Genomic DNA, 15,318 nt, shown 5'->3' with positions numbered 1-15,318 from the left:
CAACGCCTCTGCCGTCTTCCAGCACTTCATGAATGACATCTTCTGGGACCTCCTAGACCGCTTCCTGGTGATCTACTTGGATGACATCCTGATCTACTCGTGGAACCCCTCGGAACATAAGGAGCACGTTCGAGCGGTGCTGCAGCGCCTGCGGGAGCACCGCCTCTTCGCCAAGCTCGAAAAATGCGCCTTTGACCTCATGACTGTGGATTTCCTAGGCCATCGGATCTCGCCCTCGGGTATCCAGATGGACCCCGCCAAAATTGAGACCATCCTCCACTGGGCCGCTTCGCGAAGCCCCAAAGATGTGCAGCGCTTCTTGGGCTTCGCCAACTATTACCGCCGGTTCATCTCCCACTTCTCCGAACTCACCACGCCCATCTCAGACCTGCTTCGAGGCAAAGAGAAGTTTGTTTGGACCAAGGCCGCTCAACAGGCCTTCCGGCGCCTCCAACATGCCTTTACATCTGAACCCATCCTCCAGCAACCCGACCCTACCTGACTTTACATAGTGGAGGCCGATGCATCGGATAAGGCAGTGGCAGCGGTCCTACTTCAGCCGGTGGGGAGCAAGCAGTCCCTGCTCCCCTGTGCGTTCCACTCCCGGAAACTCAACGCTTCGGAACAGAACTACACCATTTGGGAGAAGGAGTTACTGGCCATCAAAGTAGCCTTCGAGACCTGGCGTCATCTCCTGGAAGGGGCACGCCATCCGGTCGAGGTACGAACAGACCACCGAAACCTGGAGCACCCAACGGGTGAACCAACGCCAGATCCGGTGGTCCCTGTTTTTCTCCCGGTTCCAGTTCACGGTCACCTACCTCCCTGGCCGCCGAAACACCCTAGCAGACGCGCTCTCTCGCAAGCCAGAATACTGAGCCGAGCAGGTCGATTGCCCCCTTCGCCCAATTCTTCGCCCAGAGAACTTCGCCGCTACCCACCAGCCACAACCCCTCCTGGACCGGGTGCAGGAACAGCAGCAAAAGGACCCCTACGCCCTGGCCCAGCAGCGAGAGCTCCAGTCAGGGATGCCCGCCCGGGACAGCCCCTTTTCCTTGCAGCAGGGCCTCTTGTATCACCGGAACTGGTTGTACGTTCCCCCGGAAGCTCTGCGGGGAGAGGTGCTCCACCTCTGCCATGACAGCCAGCCGGCAGGGCATTTTGGAATGTATAAAACCCTCCACCTGGTCCTACGGGATTTCTGGTGGCCCCGGGTCCAAGCGGACGTCAAGGACTATGTAGTGGCCTGTGATACCTGCCAGCGAGCCAAGAGCCACCCCGGCAAGCCCCCGGGGCTCCTGCTCCCACTGCCTACCCCCCCGGGCCCTGGAGCTCGGTCTCCCTGGATTTTATCACGGACTTACCGGCCTCCCGGGGAATGACCACCATCCTTGTAGTTGTAGACCTGTTCACCAAGATGGCCCATTTCCTCCCCTGTGCCGGCCTACCCTCTGCCCCAGAAATTGCGCAACTGTTCTTGACCCAGGTTTTCCGGTTACACGGCCTCCCCGACCACCTGATCTCTGACCGAGGAGCCCAGTTCACCGCCCGGTTCTGGCAGGCCCTGTTTCGGGCCCTGAACGTCCAGATCCACTTGTCCTCCGCCCACCACACTCAATCAGATGGACAAACAGAACGTACCAACACCACCGTCGAACAATACCTGCGGTGTTACACCTGCTTCCAACAGGACAATTGGGTGCATCTGTTACCGATGGCGGAATTTGCGTATAATAACTCCGTGCATGCCTCCACGCGCCAGACCCCGTTCTTTGCCTCTTACAGCTACCACCCCCAATTCTTCCCCTCAGTGCGACCCCCGTCGCCGGTTCCCGCTGCGGATGTCATGCTGCAGGAGTTGCAAGCCCTGCAGGCAGTCCTGAAGGAGCAGCTGGAGCAGGCCAAGGACGCGTGTAAGTGCTTTGCTGACCGCCACCGCCAACCAGGCCCGCCGCTGAAGGTAGGCGACCGGGTATGGCTCTCAACCAAATTCCTGCGTTTGCAACGGCCGTCTCACAAGCTGGAGGCTCGGAATGCAGGTCCCTTCCGGATCACCCAGCAAATTAACCCAGTGGCGTTCCGGCTCCAACTCCCTGCCTCCTTCCGCATTCACCCTGTTTTCCATCGATCACTGCTGACTCCCGCTCTCCCGCCTCACCCCTTGGGTAGTCAACCATGGCCCCCACCACCGATACAAGTCAACGGGGAAGAGGAATTCGAAGTGGCGCAGATCCTGGACTCCCGGAGGCATCGGGGCCGCCTCCAGTACCTCATAGACTGGCAGGGGTACGGCCCTGAGGAACGCTCATGGGAAGATGCGGCGCAGGTGCATGCCCCTCGTCTGGTCCGGCGCTTCCACCAGCGCTACCCAGATAAGCCGGGCCCCGGTGGGAGGTGGGGGGTTGGTCGTGGGGCGGGGGATAGTGTCATGGCCCCGTCAGAGGACTCCTCAGATGAGGATGACTCGGGAGTAACAGCAGCAGACCCAGGAGCAGCAGGAGACACGGAGGAGCCTCCTGAGAATCCAGCTCCTTCTGCCCCTCAGCTGCAGAGCACCCCAGGGACAGCAGAGGCCCTGCAGCCAGACACAGACAGTGAACAGGATACTCCCCCCTCACCTGCAGAACGTAGACAGCAGAAGGTCAGGCAGAAGAGAGGCAGGCCTGTCTCCTTAAGGCCCAAACGCTGAGGGCTCACACCTGCTGTCCATCCTGCTCTTTATAAGGCACACCTTGGCTGCAGCTTGTTGCTGACTGCAACGTCAGGCGTGGCTTTGTGTAGACCTAGTTTCCCTGCAGCATCTCTTTGACTGACCTCCTTGGCAATTGATCCCGGACCTCCACTGACCTCGCTTCTGGACTTCTGACTCGGCAAGTACGCTTCGGATAGGCCTGGCAGATTTACAACCTGACTGCTGGCTAAGGACTTTCCTTCCCTGCCAAAGACCCAGGAATTTCCAGCCCCCCCTGACACTGCTGATGCAGTGTAGAGCTGACAGTTTGCAGTCAGCCCAAACAAAACAGGCAACAAAGGAGTGGGGGAAGTGCTGACCATGGAGCAACTCCAGCAGGAAAACTTGCTCCTGCGCTCACAAGTAGACCAGCTGCTGTTGGCCGTCCAAGGCTTGCAAACCCAGCTAGCAGCAGCCCCACCCCCTCTCCCTACAGGGAGAGCCAAGTGCCCTGTGACTCTCCCAGAGAAATTTACTGGGGCTTCCGACCAGCTCTCAGCCTTCTTGGCCCAGGCCCAGCTCTTCATGGAGTTACGCCCAGAGGCCTTCCCAGATGATAAGACCCGGGTGGGATTCTTGATTAACCTCTGCACCGGGTCGGCAGCTAGATGGGCCACGCCCCTGCTCCTCGAGCGGAGCCCCGTGCTCAACGACCTAGCCGCCTTCACCAGAGAACTGAAGGCTATGTTCGAGGACCCAGTCCAATCTGCCACAGCCAACCGCCGGATATGCAGGCTGTGGCAAGGCCGACGCCCCTTGGGGGAATATGTAACAGACTTTCGTCTATTGCAACAAACCCTGGGCTGGAACAAAGCCGCTCTCATGGACCAGTTTCAGGAGGGGCTGTCGGATGAGCTCGTGGATGAGCTAGCTAGGGTGGAGCGCCCTGGAACCCTGCAAGCCCTCATACGCCTGTGTCTCCAGATTGATGGGAGGCTGGAAAGCAGGCATGCTGCCAACCGACCCCGGCCAGTCTACAGAGCATCAGCCCCAGTGGCTGGGCCCTTGGAGCCTGTCGGCAAGGACCCTACACCCCCGGCAGAACCGATGCAGCTGGGAGGGGCTCAGCCACGTCTCTCTGCGGCCGAAAAGCTGCGACGCCGGCAACAGGGCCTCTGCCTGTATTGCAGGGCCCCGGGACATTTTGCAGCCCAGTGTTCCGCGAAATGTCCCACAGCCCCTGCCTCGGGAAACGCCCATGCCCCGGCCTTCACAGGCCCCTGAGCCGGGTCAACCTCATGGTTCAAGGGGCCTGCCACCTCAGTTCCTCACCGCCCAAGCATCTGACCGTGTTGATCGCACTGACAGTCCCCGGAAGGGGGACCCTACAAGTACCTGCCATGCTGGACTCAGGATCCACCAGCAATTTTATGGACGTGTCCTTTGCCAAGCTCCACCGGGTTCCTAGTCAACCCATTCACCGCCCCCTCCTGGTGGAGACTATTGATGGCCGGCTTCTCGCCTCGGGCCCTGTAGTACAGGAGACAGTGCCACTCGACATGGCCCTGGGGGAGCACGAGGAAAGCCTCCAGTTCTACCTGGCTGCCGCACCCCACTTCCCGGTTGTGCTGGGCCTGGCATGGCTCCAGCGGCATGACTCCATCATCCAGTGGTCCACGGGCCGACTGACCCTCGGATCCCCCTATTGCCAAGCCAGCTGCTGGAGGCCGAAGGAGCGCATCCTTATGACCCAGGAGGCAAGCTCCGTGCCCGAGGCCTTACCGGAACAGTACTGGGAGTTCGCGGATGTGTTTGGGAAGCAAGAGGCAGACCAGTTGCCGCCCCATCGCCCTTACGACTGTCCCATTGATCTGCTCCCCGGAGCCAAGATTCCCGTGGGCCGGCTTTATTCCCTGTCCGAACCCGAACTGGCAGCCCTCAGAGAGTTCCTCGACAAGAACCTGCGCCGAGGGTTCATTCGCCCTTCCACATCCCCTGCAGCCGCCCCTGTCCTCTTTGTCAAAAAGAAATGTGGGGAACTCCGGCTGTGCAATGACTACCGCGCCCTCAACCAGATTACAGTTCGGAATCACTACCCTCTGCCCCTGATCCCAGAACTGTTAGAGCGGCTGCGGGGCGCTCGCATTTTCACCAAACTAGACCTGAGAGGGGCCTACAACCTGGTGCATATGCGGGACGGCGATGAGTGGAAGACGGCCTTCCGCACCTGTTATGGGCACTTTGAGTACACCGTGATGCCGTTTGGCTTGTGCAACGCCTCTGCCGTCTTCCAGCACTTCATGAATGACATCTTCTGGGACCTCCTAGACCGCTTCCTGGTGATCTACTTGGATGACATCCTGATCTACTCGTGGAACCCCTCGGAACATAAGGAGCACGTTCGAGCGGTGCTGCAGCGCCTGCGGGAGCACCGCCTCTTCGCCAAGCTCGAAAAATGCGCCTTTGACCTCATGACTGTGGATTTCCTAGGCCATCGGATCTCGCCCTCGGGTATCCAGATGGACCCCGCCAAAATTGAGACCATCCTCCACTGGGCCGCTTCGCGAAGCCCCAAAGATGTGCAGCGCTTCTTGGGCTTCGCCAACTATTACCGCCGGTTCATCTCCCACTTCTCCGAACTCACCACGCCCATCTCAGACCTGCTTCGAGGCAAAGAGAAGTTTGTTTGGACCAAGGCCGCTCAACAGGCCTTCCGGCGCCTCCAACATGCCTTTACATCTGAACCCATCCTCCAGCAACCCGACCCTACCTGACTTTACATAGTGGAGGCCGATGCATCGGATAAGGCAGTGGCAGCGGTCCTACTTCAGCCGGTGGGGAGCAAGCAGTCCCTGCTCCCCTGTGCGTTCCACTCCCGGAAACTCAACGCTTCGGAACAGAACTACACCATTTGGGAGAAGGAGTTACTGGCCATCAAAGTAGCCTTCGAGACCTGGCGTCATCTCCTGGAAGGGGCACGCCATCCGGTCGAGGTACGAACAGACCACCGAAACCTGGAGCACCCAACGGGTGAACCAACGCCAGATCCGGTGGTCCCTGTTTTTCTCCCGGTTCCAGTTCACGGTCACCTACCTCCCTGGCCGCCGAAACACCCTAGCAGACGCGCTCTCTCGCAAGCCAGAATACTGAGCCGAGCAGGTCGATTGCCCCCTTCGCCCAATTCTTCGCCCAGAGAACTTCGCCGCTACCCACCAGCCACAACCCCTCCTGGACCGGGTGCAGGAACAGCAGCAAAAGGACCCCTACGCCCTGGCCCAGCAGCGAGAGCTCCAGTCAGGGATGCCCGCCCGGGACAGCCCCTTTTCCTTGCAGCAGGGCCTCTTGTATCACCGGAACTGGTTGTACGTTCCCCCGGAAGCTCTGCGGGGAGAGGTGCTCCACCTCTGCCATGACAGCCAGCCGGCAGGGCATTTTGGAACGTATAAAACCCTCCACCTGGTCCTACGGGATTTCTGGTGGCCCCGGGTCCAAGCGGACGTCAAGGACTATGTAGTGGCCTGTGATACCTGCCAGCGAGCCAAGAGCCACCCCGGCAAGCCCCCGGGGCTCCTGCTCCCACTGCCTACCCCCCCGGGCCCTGGAGCTCGGTCTCCCTGGATTTTATCACGGACTTACCGGCCTCCCGGGGAATGACCACCATCCTCGTAGTTGTAGACCTGTTCACCAAGATGGCCCATTTCCTCCCCTGTGCCGGCCTACCCTCTGCCCCAGAAATTGCGCAACTGTTCTTGACCCAGGTTTTCCGGTTACACGGCCTCCCCGACCACCTGATCTCTGACCGAGGAGCCCAGTTCACCGCCCGGTTCTGGCAGGCCCTGTTTCGGGCCCTGAACGTCCAGATCCACTTGTCCTCCGCCCACCACACTCAATCAGATGGACAAACAGAACGTACCAACACCACCGTCGAACAATACCTGCGGTGTTACACCTGCTTCCAACAGGACAATTGGGTGCATCTGTTACCGATGGCGGAATTTGCGTATAATAACTCCGTGCATGCCTCCACGCGCCAGACCCCGTTCTTTGCCTCTTACAGCTACCACCCCCAATTCTTCCCCTCAGTGCGACCCCCGTCGCCGGTTCCCGCTGCGGATGTCATGCTGCAGGAGTTGCAAGCCCTGCAGGCAGTCCTGAAGGAGCAGCTGGAGCAGGCCAAGGACGCGTGTAAGTGCTTTGCTGACCGCCACCGCCAACCAGGCCCGCCGCTGAAGGTAGGCGACCGGGTATGGCTCTCAACCAAATTCCTGCGTTTGCAACGGCCGTCTCACAAGCTGGAGGCTCGGAATGCAGGTCCCTTCCGGATCACCCAGCAAATTAACCCAGTGGCGTTCCGGCTCCAACTCCCTGCCTCCTTCCGCATTCACCCTGTTTTCCATCGATCACTGCTGACTCCCGCTCTCCCGCCTCACCCCTTGGGTAGTCAACCATGGCCCCCACCACCGATACAAGTCAACGGGGAAGAGGAATTCGAAGTGGCGCAGATCCTGGACTCCCGGAGGCATCGGGGCCGCCTCCAGTACCTCATAGACTGGCAGGGGTACGGCCCTGAGGAACGCTCATGGGAAGATGCGGCGCAGGTGCATGCCCCTCGTCTGGTCCGGCGCTTCCACCAGCGCTACCCAGATAAGCCGGGCCCCGGTGGGAGGTGGGGGGTTGGTCGTGGGGCGGGGGATAGTGTCATGGCCCCGTCAGAGGACTCCTCAGATGAGGATGACTCGGGAGTAACAGCAGCAGACCCAGGAGCAGCAGGAGACACGGAGGAGCCTCCTGAGAATCCAGCTCCTTCTGCCCCTCAGCTGCAGAGCACCCCAGGGACAGCAGAGGCCCTGCAGCCAGACACAGACAGTGAACAGGATACTCCCCCCTCACCTGCAGAACGTAGACAGCAGAAGGTCAGGCAGAAGAGAGGCAGGCCTGTCTCCTTAAGGCCCAAACGCTGAGGGCTCACACCTGCTGTCCATCCTGCTCTTTATAAGGCACACCTTGGCTGCAGCTTGTTGCTGACTGCAACGTCAGGCGTGGCTTTGTGTAGACCTAGTTTCCCTGCAGCATCTCTTTGACTGACCTCCTTGGCAATTGATCCCGGACCTCCACTGACCTCGCTTCTGGACTTCTGACTCGGCAAGTACGCTTCGGATAGGCCTGGCAGATTTACAACCCGACTGCTGGCTAAGGACTTTCCTTCCCTGCCAAAGACCCAGGAATTTCCAGCCCCCCCTGACGCTGCTGATGCAGTGTAGAGCTGACAATGGGATGGGAGAACTGTTTGATGTGTCCATCCTCTCTGCTGGCCCTTGTAGGCCTCTGACAAGGGAGGTACTGTGGACTTTCCCAGACAGAGTTCTTATGCATAGTGTGTGAACTGAGTAGAGTGGCATCATTACAGTGTTTGTTCCATTGCTTGATCTGTGCACTGACAATGTCTTTTATGAATGCCTAAAGTGAGCCATTGTCATGACTGGTCAATTTTGGCAGAGTTGCCAGGGAGTCTGTCAATGTTACTTTATTGTGTCTTATTTCTATAATTCTTGTGCTTTATTCCTTGCTGATGTGAGTTCATAGGATCATAACTACATTACCCCAGTGTTAGTCTTTGCATGGCTATTGATATGGTGAGTCCATAGGATCAGCTGATTAAGTATTTAATGGCACAGTTAGTTTCATTGCTGTAAATGTGATTTGGCACACCTCCCTATTCTAGATTCCATTTATTGTTTCTGCTGGAGTTTCTAAGTTCCCTCCCCCCCCAAAAAAAGATGAATAACTGAGGGCTAATTTAAATATGATGGGAGCCATGTAAAAACTGCTGGAAAATACTGATCTGTAGCTGAGTTCCATTTGGTGGACTTGCATTATATGTATAAGATTCACATCTCACCATTGTATGTACCTGTGTATAGTGTCAGATTTCCACGTTTTGTAGAGATTCTTTTCCTGTAAAATGTGTATAAGGTACAGTGAGGCAGCGTTGGTTTTATGTGTGTGTGATTTGCACAGGTGTGGATTAATTCTCTGGTAGATCCATTTCTAGAAATATATAGTTCTTCCCAATACTATTTATATATGTATGTAGTACTTTTGACCTTTTTGTGGATGCAGGGATTGCAAGAACCCACATCAAAATTGTGGGTATTGTGTGCCTATGTTAAAAGTCCTCTGAAAGCTAACATTTCTGATGTTTGGGCATTTAACTCATGATGAGCTCATGTTTAATCAAGTAGAAATAGTATAATTATATGGTTTCATATGTTCAGCTTGAACAGTTAGACACTGCGATGCTGTCACCACCTCTAAAAGAAACCTAAAACCCTACTGTCATTGGATAAATGTTTTGAATTGAGGTTAAATGAATGTTGCTTTTATTAAACATTTGTAGGTAGTATGTAAGTGGCACTGTTCTGTCACGCAGGCAAGTCTCTATTTGTATTTGCCAAGATTCTGTGATAAAGTTGTTCTTTTCAAGTCTACCTTTTTAAAAAACACAAATTTAGATAGCTAAACTATGCATTTCTTTCTTTTCAGATCCCAAGTTTTATTTTTTTCCTTTTGTACACAGCATATCTAAGTTTTCAAAATTGCAGGGTAATATCAAATGACAATTATCTTTAATTACTTCTATAACAACTCCTGCCGGATTTAGCAAAAGCTAAACTTGTTCGTGTTCTGTGGTGTTGAGTATTCAAAGAATTTATCCCTTTAGAGCATGACTTTTTATTTCTTTTTAATGTCCCTTCTTTTAAAAATAAGCAGGTGCTGCTGCCAAGGGGATAGGTACAGCCCTGTTGTTTTTCAGTCATTCTTTCTGTTTTTCACATTCCTCAGAAACATACATGATGGTTAATTTTGTATTCTATATACTACCTTTTGTGTGTTTTAGGTAAAAGTGATTGAGCAGGCAGATAAAATGTTTTCTGTTATCTCTCATTTTTCTCTCTCTACCTAAAATCTATATTAGGGCAATATATTTATTGGGCCAGAGTAAAGATATTGTCCTAATATGGATTTTGGAAATTTTCTTATGGGCCAACACAACTACCTCCCTCCCTCCCTCCCTCCCTCCCTCCCTCCCTCCCCCTCCCCCCCCCCTCTCTCTCTCTCTCTCTCTCTCTCTCTCTCTCTCTCTCTCTCTCTCTCTCTCTCTCTCTCTCTCTCTCTCTCTCTCTCTCATGCTCCTGCCACCTTGTGCCAACCTCCCTGTGCCTCTCCCCCTCTCAGTTTTATTTATTTGTTTCATTTTTAAACCGCCCATAGCAAATAGCTCTCTGGGCGGTGTACAGTTAGCAGCAGCAACCCACCTCTCTGGTTACCACTGTTAGGGAACCATTGCAGAACCAACTAGTAAAGTAGAATAAATTCACTACTATATACCCGCAATAAAACACCAGTCGAGAGGTACCCTAAGTGAGTATAGTGGATTCGGAATGAAGGGACTACATCCTATGTATGCCATGTCTTTGTGTTTTCTGTAGTAAATAACAAAATCTGTGATCTGGCAGGCATATTTTCCTCAGCATAGAAGACGCATGGTGGTAGTGGAGAAGCGTTTTCACAGTAAAAGTTTACATTTACTGTTGTGTTATCAAACCACTTTTCTACAAATATAGTCTCTGTAAAGATATGTTGAAAAAGGTCCAGTGGTGTCACTGTGGTATTTCAGATTTGTAATGTGTTGTTCACTAAAATGGCTTTAAAAACATTCCCCTTGTTTTTACTGTGAAACACTTGACAGAAAAGTAGATCATATTAAAGCAGTTTGCTGGGAAATTACTCCCATTCTTTTGCTAGATTTGGGTTAAAAGGGGAATTTGAAAGCTGCCAGTGCTTATAATCTATTTGCAGTTTTACACCTTGTGCATTGATCCATTCAGGTTGCACAAATTAGAACAGAAAGACTGGTTGACTGTAATTATGTTAGTGAGAGTCCCTAAGTATGGAAAAGTTGTTGTTGGCTCTTTTTGTAATTTAGCATCAAGAGTTTATGTTGAAATTGTCCTCCGAGTTTGGTATATGTGTGTGTGTGTGTGTGTGCTCTACAGTGCGATTGGTATGTTTGATCTCTGAGATCCATGAATTACAGCTTCACAATTAATGAAGTTGCTATTGCATTAATGGAGTTGTGGAAATTATTTCCACATTTATAAAAGCTTGCGTAAAACATAACTTGTCAATTGCTCTTAGAAGCCAGAAATTGAAAGAAGACACAAGCGTTGTCCTTTAGCTTTAAAAATATGTTTTTAAAATGTAATTTTGTGAATGATTTCTTTTTTTGTTTCAATCATAATTAAGAATATTTGGATTTGTAACGCTCAGTCAGATAATTTCATCAAAATAAATCTTTAAGTGGACATCAGAAGAAAAAGAGAAAGAAGGAAAAGAAGGGGGAAAAGAGACAATTTGTGAAACTGATCAAACAAACCTATAATGTTTTTAACTTGTGAAATCATATATGGCTATTCTTGATTCACTTTCCTTTACTCCCCACTATCTTTCAAACCGTTCTCTTCCATTTCCATGACTGGCCTGATTCCCAGTACTTTTCACTTGCTTTATAAATAACAAAACAAAACAAAAAATCCTAAGAACTATAAGCTACCAAGTTGTAAATAGCCCAACAATTTCCCCTAATGTTCTATAGATGGAAAAATGTTATCGATTCATTAGCTTTTGTAATGTGAAAAACATGAATTAAAAGCTTGTCCAACTCCTTCATTTTTAGGGGGTCTTGCCTTTGGGCCTCGGTGCAAGTCCATTGAAAAAAGCAGCTGCAACAATTTAATAGTCACCAACAGCCCAATGATGGTTCAGCGACTGGGACCTCTGTCTCCTCCTGCGCAACAGGTCTCAACAGCATGCAACCAAATCAGCCCTAGCTTACAGAGAACTATGAATGCTGCCAACCTGAATTTACCTCCATCTGATACAAGGTCTTGACATTTTTAGTACTACAAGAATGTTTTCATGTCTATAAAGTCAGAAAAAACTTTTACAGTATCATAACACCATTCACTTTAGAGTTATTCCTCTTGCACACATTTATAATTTAAGATGGAAGCTTCATTCTAGATGTTGATGTTCAATATAATTCCTTTGAGATTAATTTCAGGTTATAGGAGTTTTGAAGTGTAGTAATGTCCGATGAAAACTATGCTACAAAATGTGCTATGAAAACACTTAAGTAAACTGTAGCTAATACGGTATGTATGGAGTAAATCTGATAGTCAATAGGTGGTTACAGTTCTCTTTTAGTCAATGGGTGGTACTCAGTGCTGCACAAGTGCAAGCTGCCTGTACCTGGTTGCCCCCTGATTATTTAGTCTAGCTGCAGCCCCCTGACCCATTTCCCAGGCCTTCCCTAAGGAGCCCGTGACTAGGGATTCAATTTGCATTTCAAGCTGAATTTATCAAATTTGCTCTTTCTGAAACAATATGAGAATTGAAACCCAGCCATCCTTTGAAATTTGAACTTATTTGAATTTTGTGATGCAGTTTGCCAACCAAACAATATTTTCAAAAAATGCATATATTAGGGGAAAGTGTGCATAAAAATGAATGTATGAGTGAAAATAACATGCAAAATGCATTATGTGACAAGAAATGGCATGCATAAATGTGTACATTAGTCAAAACACATTACAAAAATGTGTTTATTAGAAACATTTCACACTAAAATGTTGGAGAATTTTCATGAGGATTTTTTTAAAAAAAATCAAAAATTGCTGCAGAAATGTAGAGAACTGAATTTAAGATTGGAAAAATGAGAACCCAAGAGAACTGAAATTAACAGATCTTTCCATCCCTACCCATGACAGTGCACAGAGAACAGTGGACACTGCAATGTGGATGTAGGGCAATTCTCCTTGGGCAAGTGTCCTTGCACTCATGTAGTGTTTGATGCTGTGCAATACTTAACTAATAGACATATGTGCAGTAACTTAGTGTTTGATGAATATGTAAAGCCAATAATCAACATTTGAACGTTTGATTTTAACTGTCAAAAATTAGTACCTGAGCTCTGAATATGCCAGCTGCTTCATATTACTACTAAGAGTTAAAATCTAAGTTGCTCAGATTGCATTCTTTTTCTTTTACTTTTCTCTATTGCAGATCCCTTATGTCACGAGAATCTTTGGCATCCACAACCCTGAGCCTGTCAGAAAGTCAGTCAATACATAGTGTCAAGCAAGAGTGGTTTCACGGCTACAGGATTTTTCCTTCTCTTCCTTCTAACCAAGGCTCGCAAAATGGCAGTGAGCTAGGGGACATCACAACTGTCACATCTGGGATGTCCATGTCCAACAACGTATCTAGCTCATTGCCAGCTTACTTGTTTGGTGTGGAAAACAACTATTCACCTTATTCTAGTCCTCACCATTCTTCAGCCAGGTCTCATTCAGCCAAAAAGAGGGCCCTGTCCCTGTCCCCTTTATCTGATGGAATTGGGATCGACTTCAATACAATCATCCGTACATCCCCCACTTCTCTTGTCGCTTACATAAATGGGTCCAGAACATCTCCATCAAACATCTCCCCTCAATCTGAGGTCTATGGACATTTCTTGGGAATAAGAGGAAGTTGTATTCCCCAGACTTGCTCTATTCCCAATCCTCAAAAAAGGCTTCTTGTGGCTAATGGCAATGTTGCCCTTCCAGGTTACAGTGAAAGTGGAAATGCTGAATACCAGCGCATGCAACAATTGGAGCAAAACAGCCTACAGACAGCAGTTACAAACAACATGGTGGTTCAACAAGGTATATCTCTAGCAGATGGCCAATCTGTGGGCATTTTAAAATGTGGGCGTGTGGATGATGTCTCTGGGAATGCAACTGACATGCCATCTACTTCTCCACTGGCTTCCCTTGTTCTTCCTGCACCACATGGTCCACCACCCCCATACCATGCGCATCAGCATGACCTGATAAACCATTCCCACCAGCTTCCCTTAGCACCATCTGTCCAAGGCCCTCTCTTAGATGAGGATGGTGAACTGGATGAGTTTAATGGCAAGCACTTCTGTCGCTGGATAGACTGCAGTGCTACTTATGACCAGCAAGAAGATCTTGTGCGGCACATAGAAAAAATTCACATAGACCAGAGGAAAGGAGAAGATTTCACTTGTTTCTGGGCTGGGTGCCCCCGAAGATACAAGCCATTTAATGCCCGTTATAAACTGCTGATTCACATGAGAGTGCATTCAGGGGAGAAGCCAAACAAATGTACGGTAAGTCCAAAACATGTTAGATGGACACACTGGTTTAATGTATATGAAAGACCCAGGGAACTAACGTTTAACACTGTGCTAGCTTCTTTTTGCCCCTTTTTTTGGCTAGTTGAATTTATTCTGAGAAAAGGGATGCAGGATTTGTTGATGTTAATGTATTAAAATGAGTGAATGAATAGACTTTTCATACACATGCACAGAAAGATATAGGAACATAGAAAGCTGCCTTATACCAAGTCAGGCCATTGGTCCATCTAGCTCAGTAGTAGCTATACTGATGGGCAGTGGTACTTCAGGGTTTCAGACAGAGATATCACCTAGCGCTACTGGGAGTTGCTAGGAAATGGAAATCTTCTGCATGCAAAGCATGCATCCTACCACTAAACTATGGTCCTTCTTTGATTTGTTTGAACTTCAGATACTTCAGCACAGTTAGAGCAAATAATTCCTCTTTTGCTTATCTAGGTTGCTTTGAATAAGTCCCTAAATGGTTCTGTAAATCAGTGGATTTTTTTTTTAGCATGAAGTTTTTCAGTAACTTAGATTTCAGATAAGGTCCTTAAGCCACAAATTTTAAATATTGTGCTCCACAAATATTAAATGAGTTTGCCCAGACAAAGGTATTAGATTACTGTAAGCAGAAACTTGGGTTGTGAGCCAGCACTTAATTAAGTTATAGGCACATTTAGAGCTCCTGTTGGAAAGTTGAGAATGTAGATTTGAGTGAAGAATAACCTTGAAATGCATCAAAAAAAGGTTTGAAATGGTTCAGATTTCCATGAAGTGTCTAACCCCTTTGTCTGTCTGTCTGTCTAATCTATTTATTAATTATTTGATTTATATCCCGCCCTTCCTCCGAGCAGGAGCCCAGCACACCTTACGATGTTATTGGACAAGGGCTTAGATCAATGTTTCTCAAACTATGTTCTGCAGAACCCTGGAGTTCCATGAAGTAGTCTAAGGGGTTCCACAGAGAAAAACAATTGTGATGTGATAGCAGACAAGTATGCACAATGTGTGATTTCCATTGAGCTACAGCCATGGGGATTAATTTGTCCTGCGAATCCCTTCTTTTCTTCCCTCACGGCACTTTCCAAGCATTAAATGTCAGTAGCAGCCAGCAAGGCAGTGTGGGCAAGGCGATGTTACTTGCCTGGCTTCCTAACACTGTACATTGTTGCTGATAACTGAGAGAGAAGGGGCAAGACAGCAGGAAGTTCGATGTGATGCAGGCAAAGCCGCAGCACCAATCTGCCACTTTCCACTGCCTTGCCCCTCCCCCTCTTGGTAAGTGGCAGTGACTTGCAGCATTGTGAAGCTGGGTGAGCAGTACCCCTCCCCCTGTCTGCAATACCCTCCTACTGGATTTAATATGCTGTTCAAGCACTTGTCATGGGAATCCCTCGTC

The 15,318-nt window shown here is 49.9% G+C and overlaps 1 protein-coding gene across 5 annotated transcripts in view; it reads left to right on the top strand.

Annotated features, from left to right (window-relative positions):
• The window catches only part of GLIS3 (GLIS family zinc finger 3), a 289,006-nt gene that overhangs the window by 89,459 nt on the left and 184,229 nt on the right, over positions 1–15,318 (top strand). For all 5 annotated transcript variants that reach the window (XM_061629198.1, XM_061629168.1, XM_061629178.1 and 2 more), the window contains 2 exons: positions 11,409–11,616; positions 12,797–13,910. In XM_061629198.1, the coding sequence (XP_061485182.1) occupies positions 11,486–11,616; positions 12,797–13,910 (1,245 nt within the window). In that variant the 5' untranslated portion in view covers positions 11,409–11,485. The remainder of the gene's footprint in view (positions 1–11,408; positions 11,617–12,796; positions 13,911–15,318) is intronic.

The sequence above is a fragment of the Rhineura floridana genome, chromosome 1, assembly GCF_030035675.1.
Source record: "Rhineura floridana isolate rRhiFlo1 chromosome 1, rRhiFlo1.hap2, whole genome shotgun sequence".
Taxonomy (NCBI): domain Eukaryota; kingdom Metazoa; phylum Chordata; class Lepidosauria; order Squamata; family Rhineuridae; genus Rhineura; species Rhineura floridana.
Note: the sequence above shows the minus strand (reverse complement) of the source record. Positions and strands in the feature narration are given on the sequence as shown.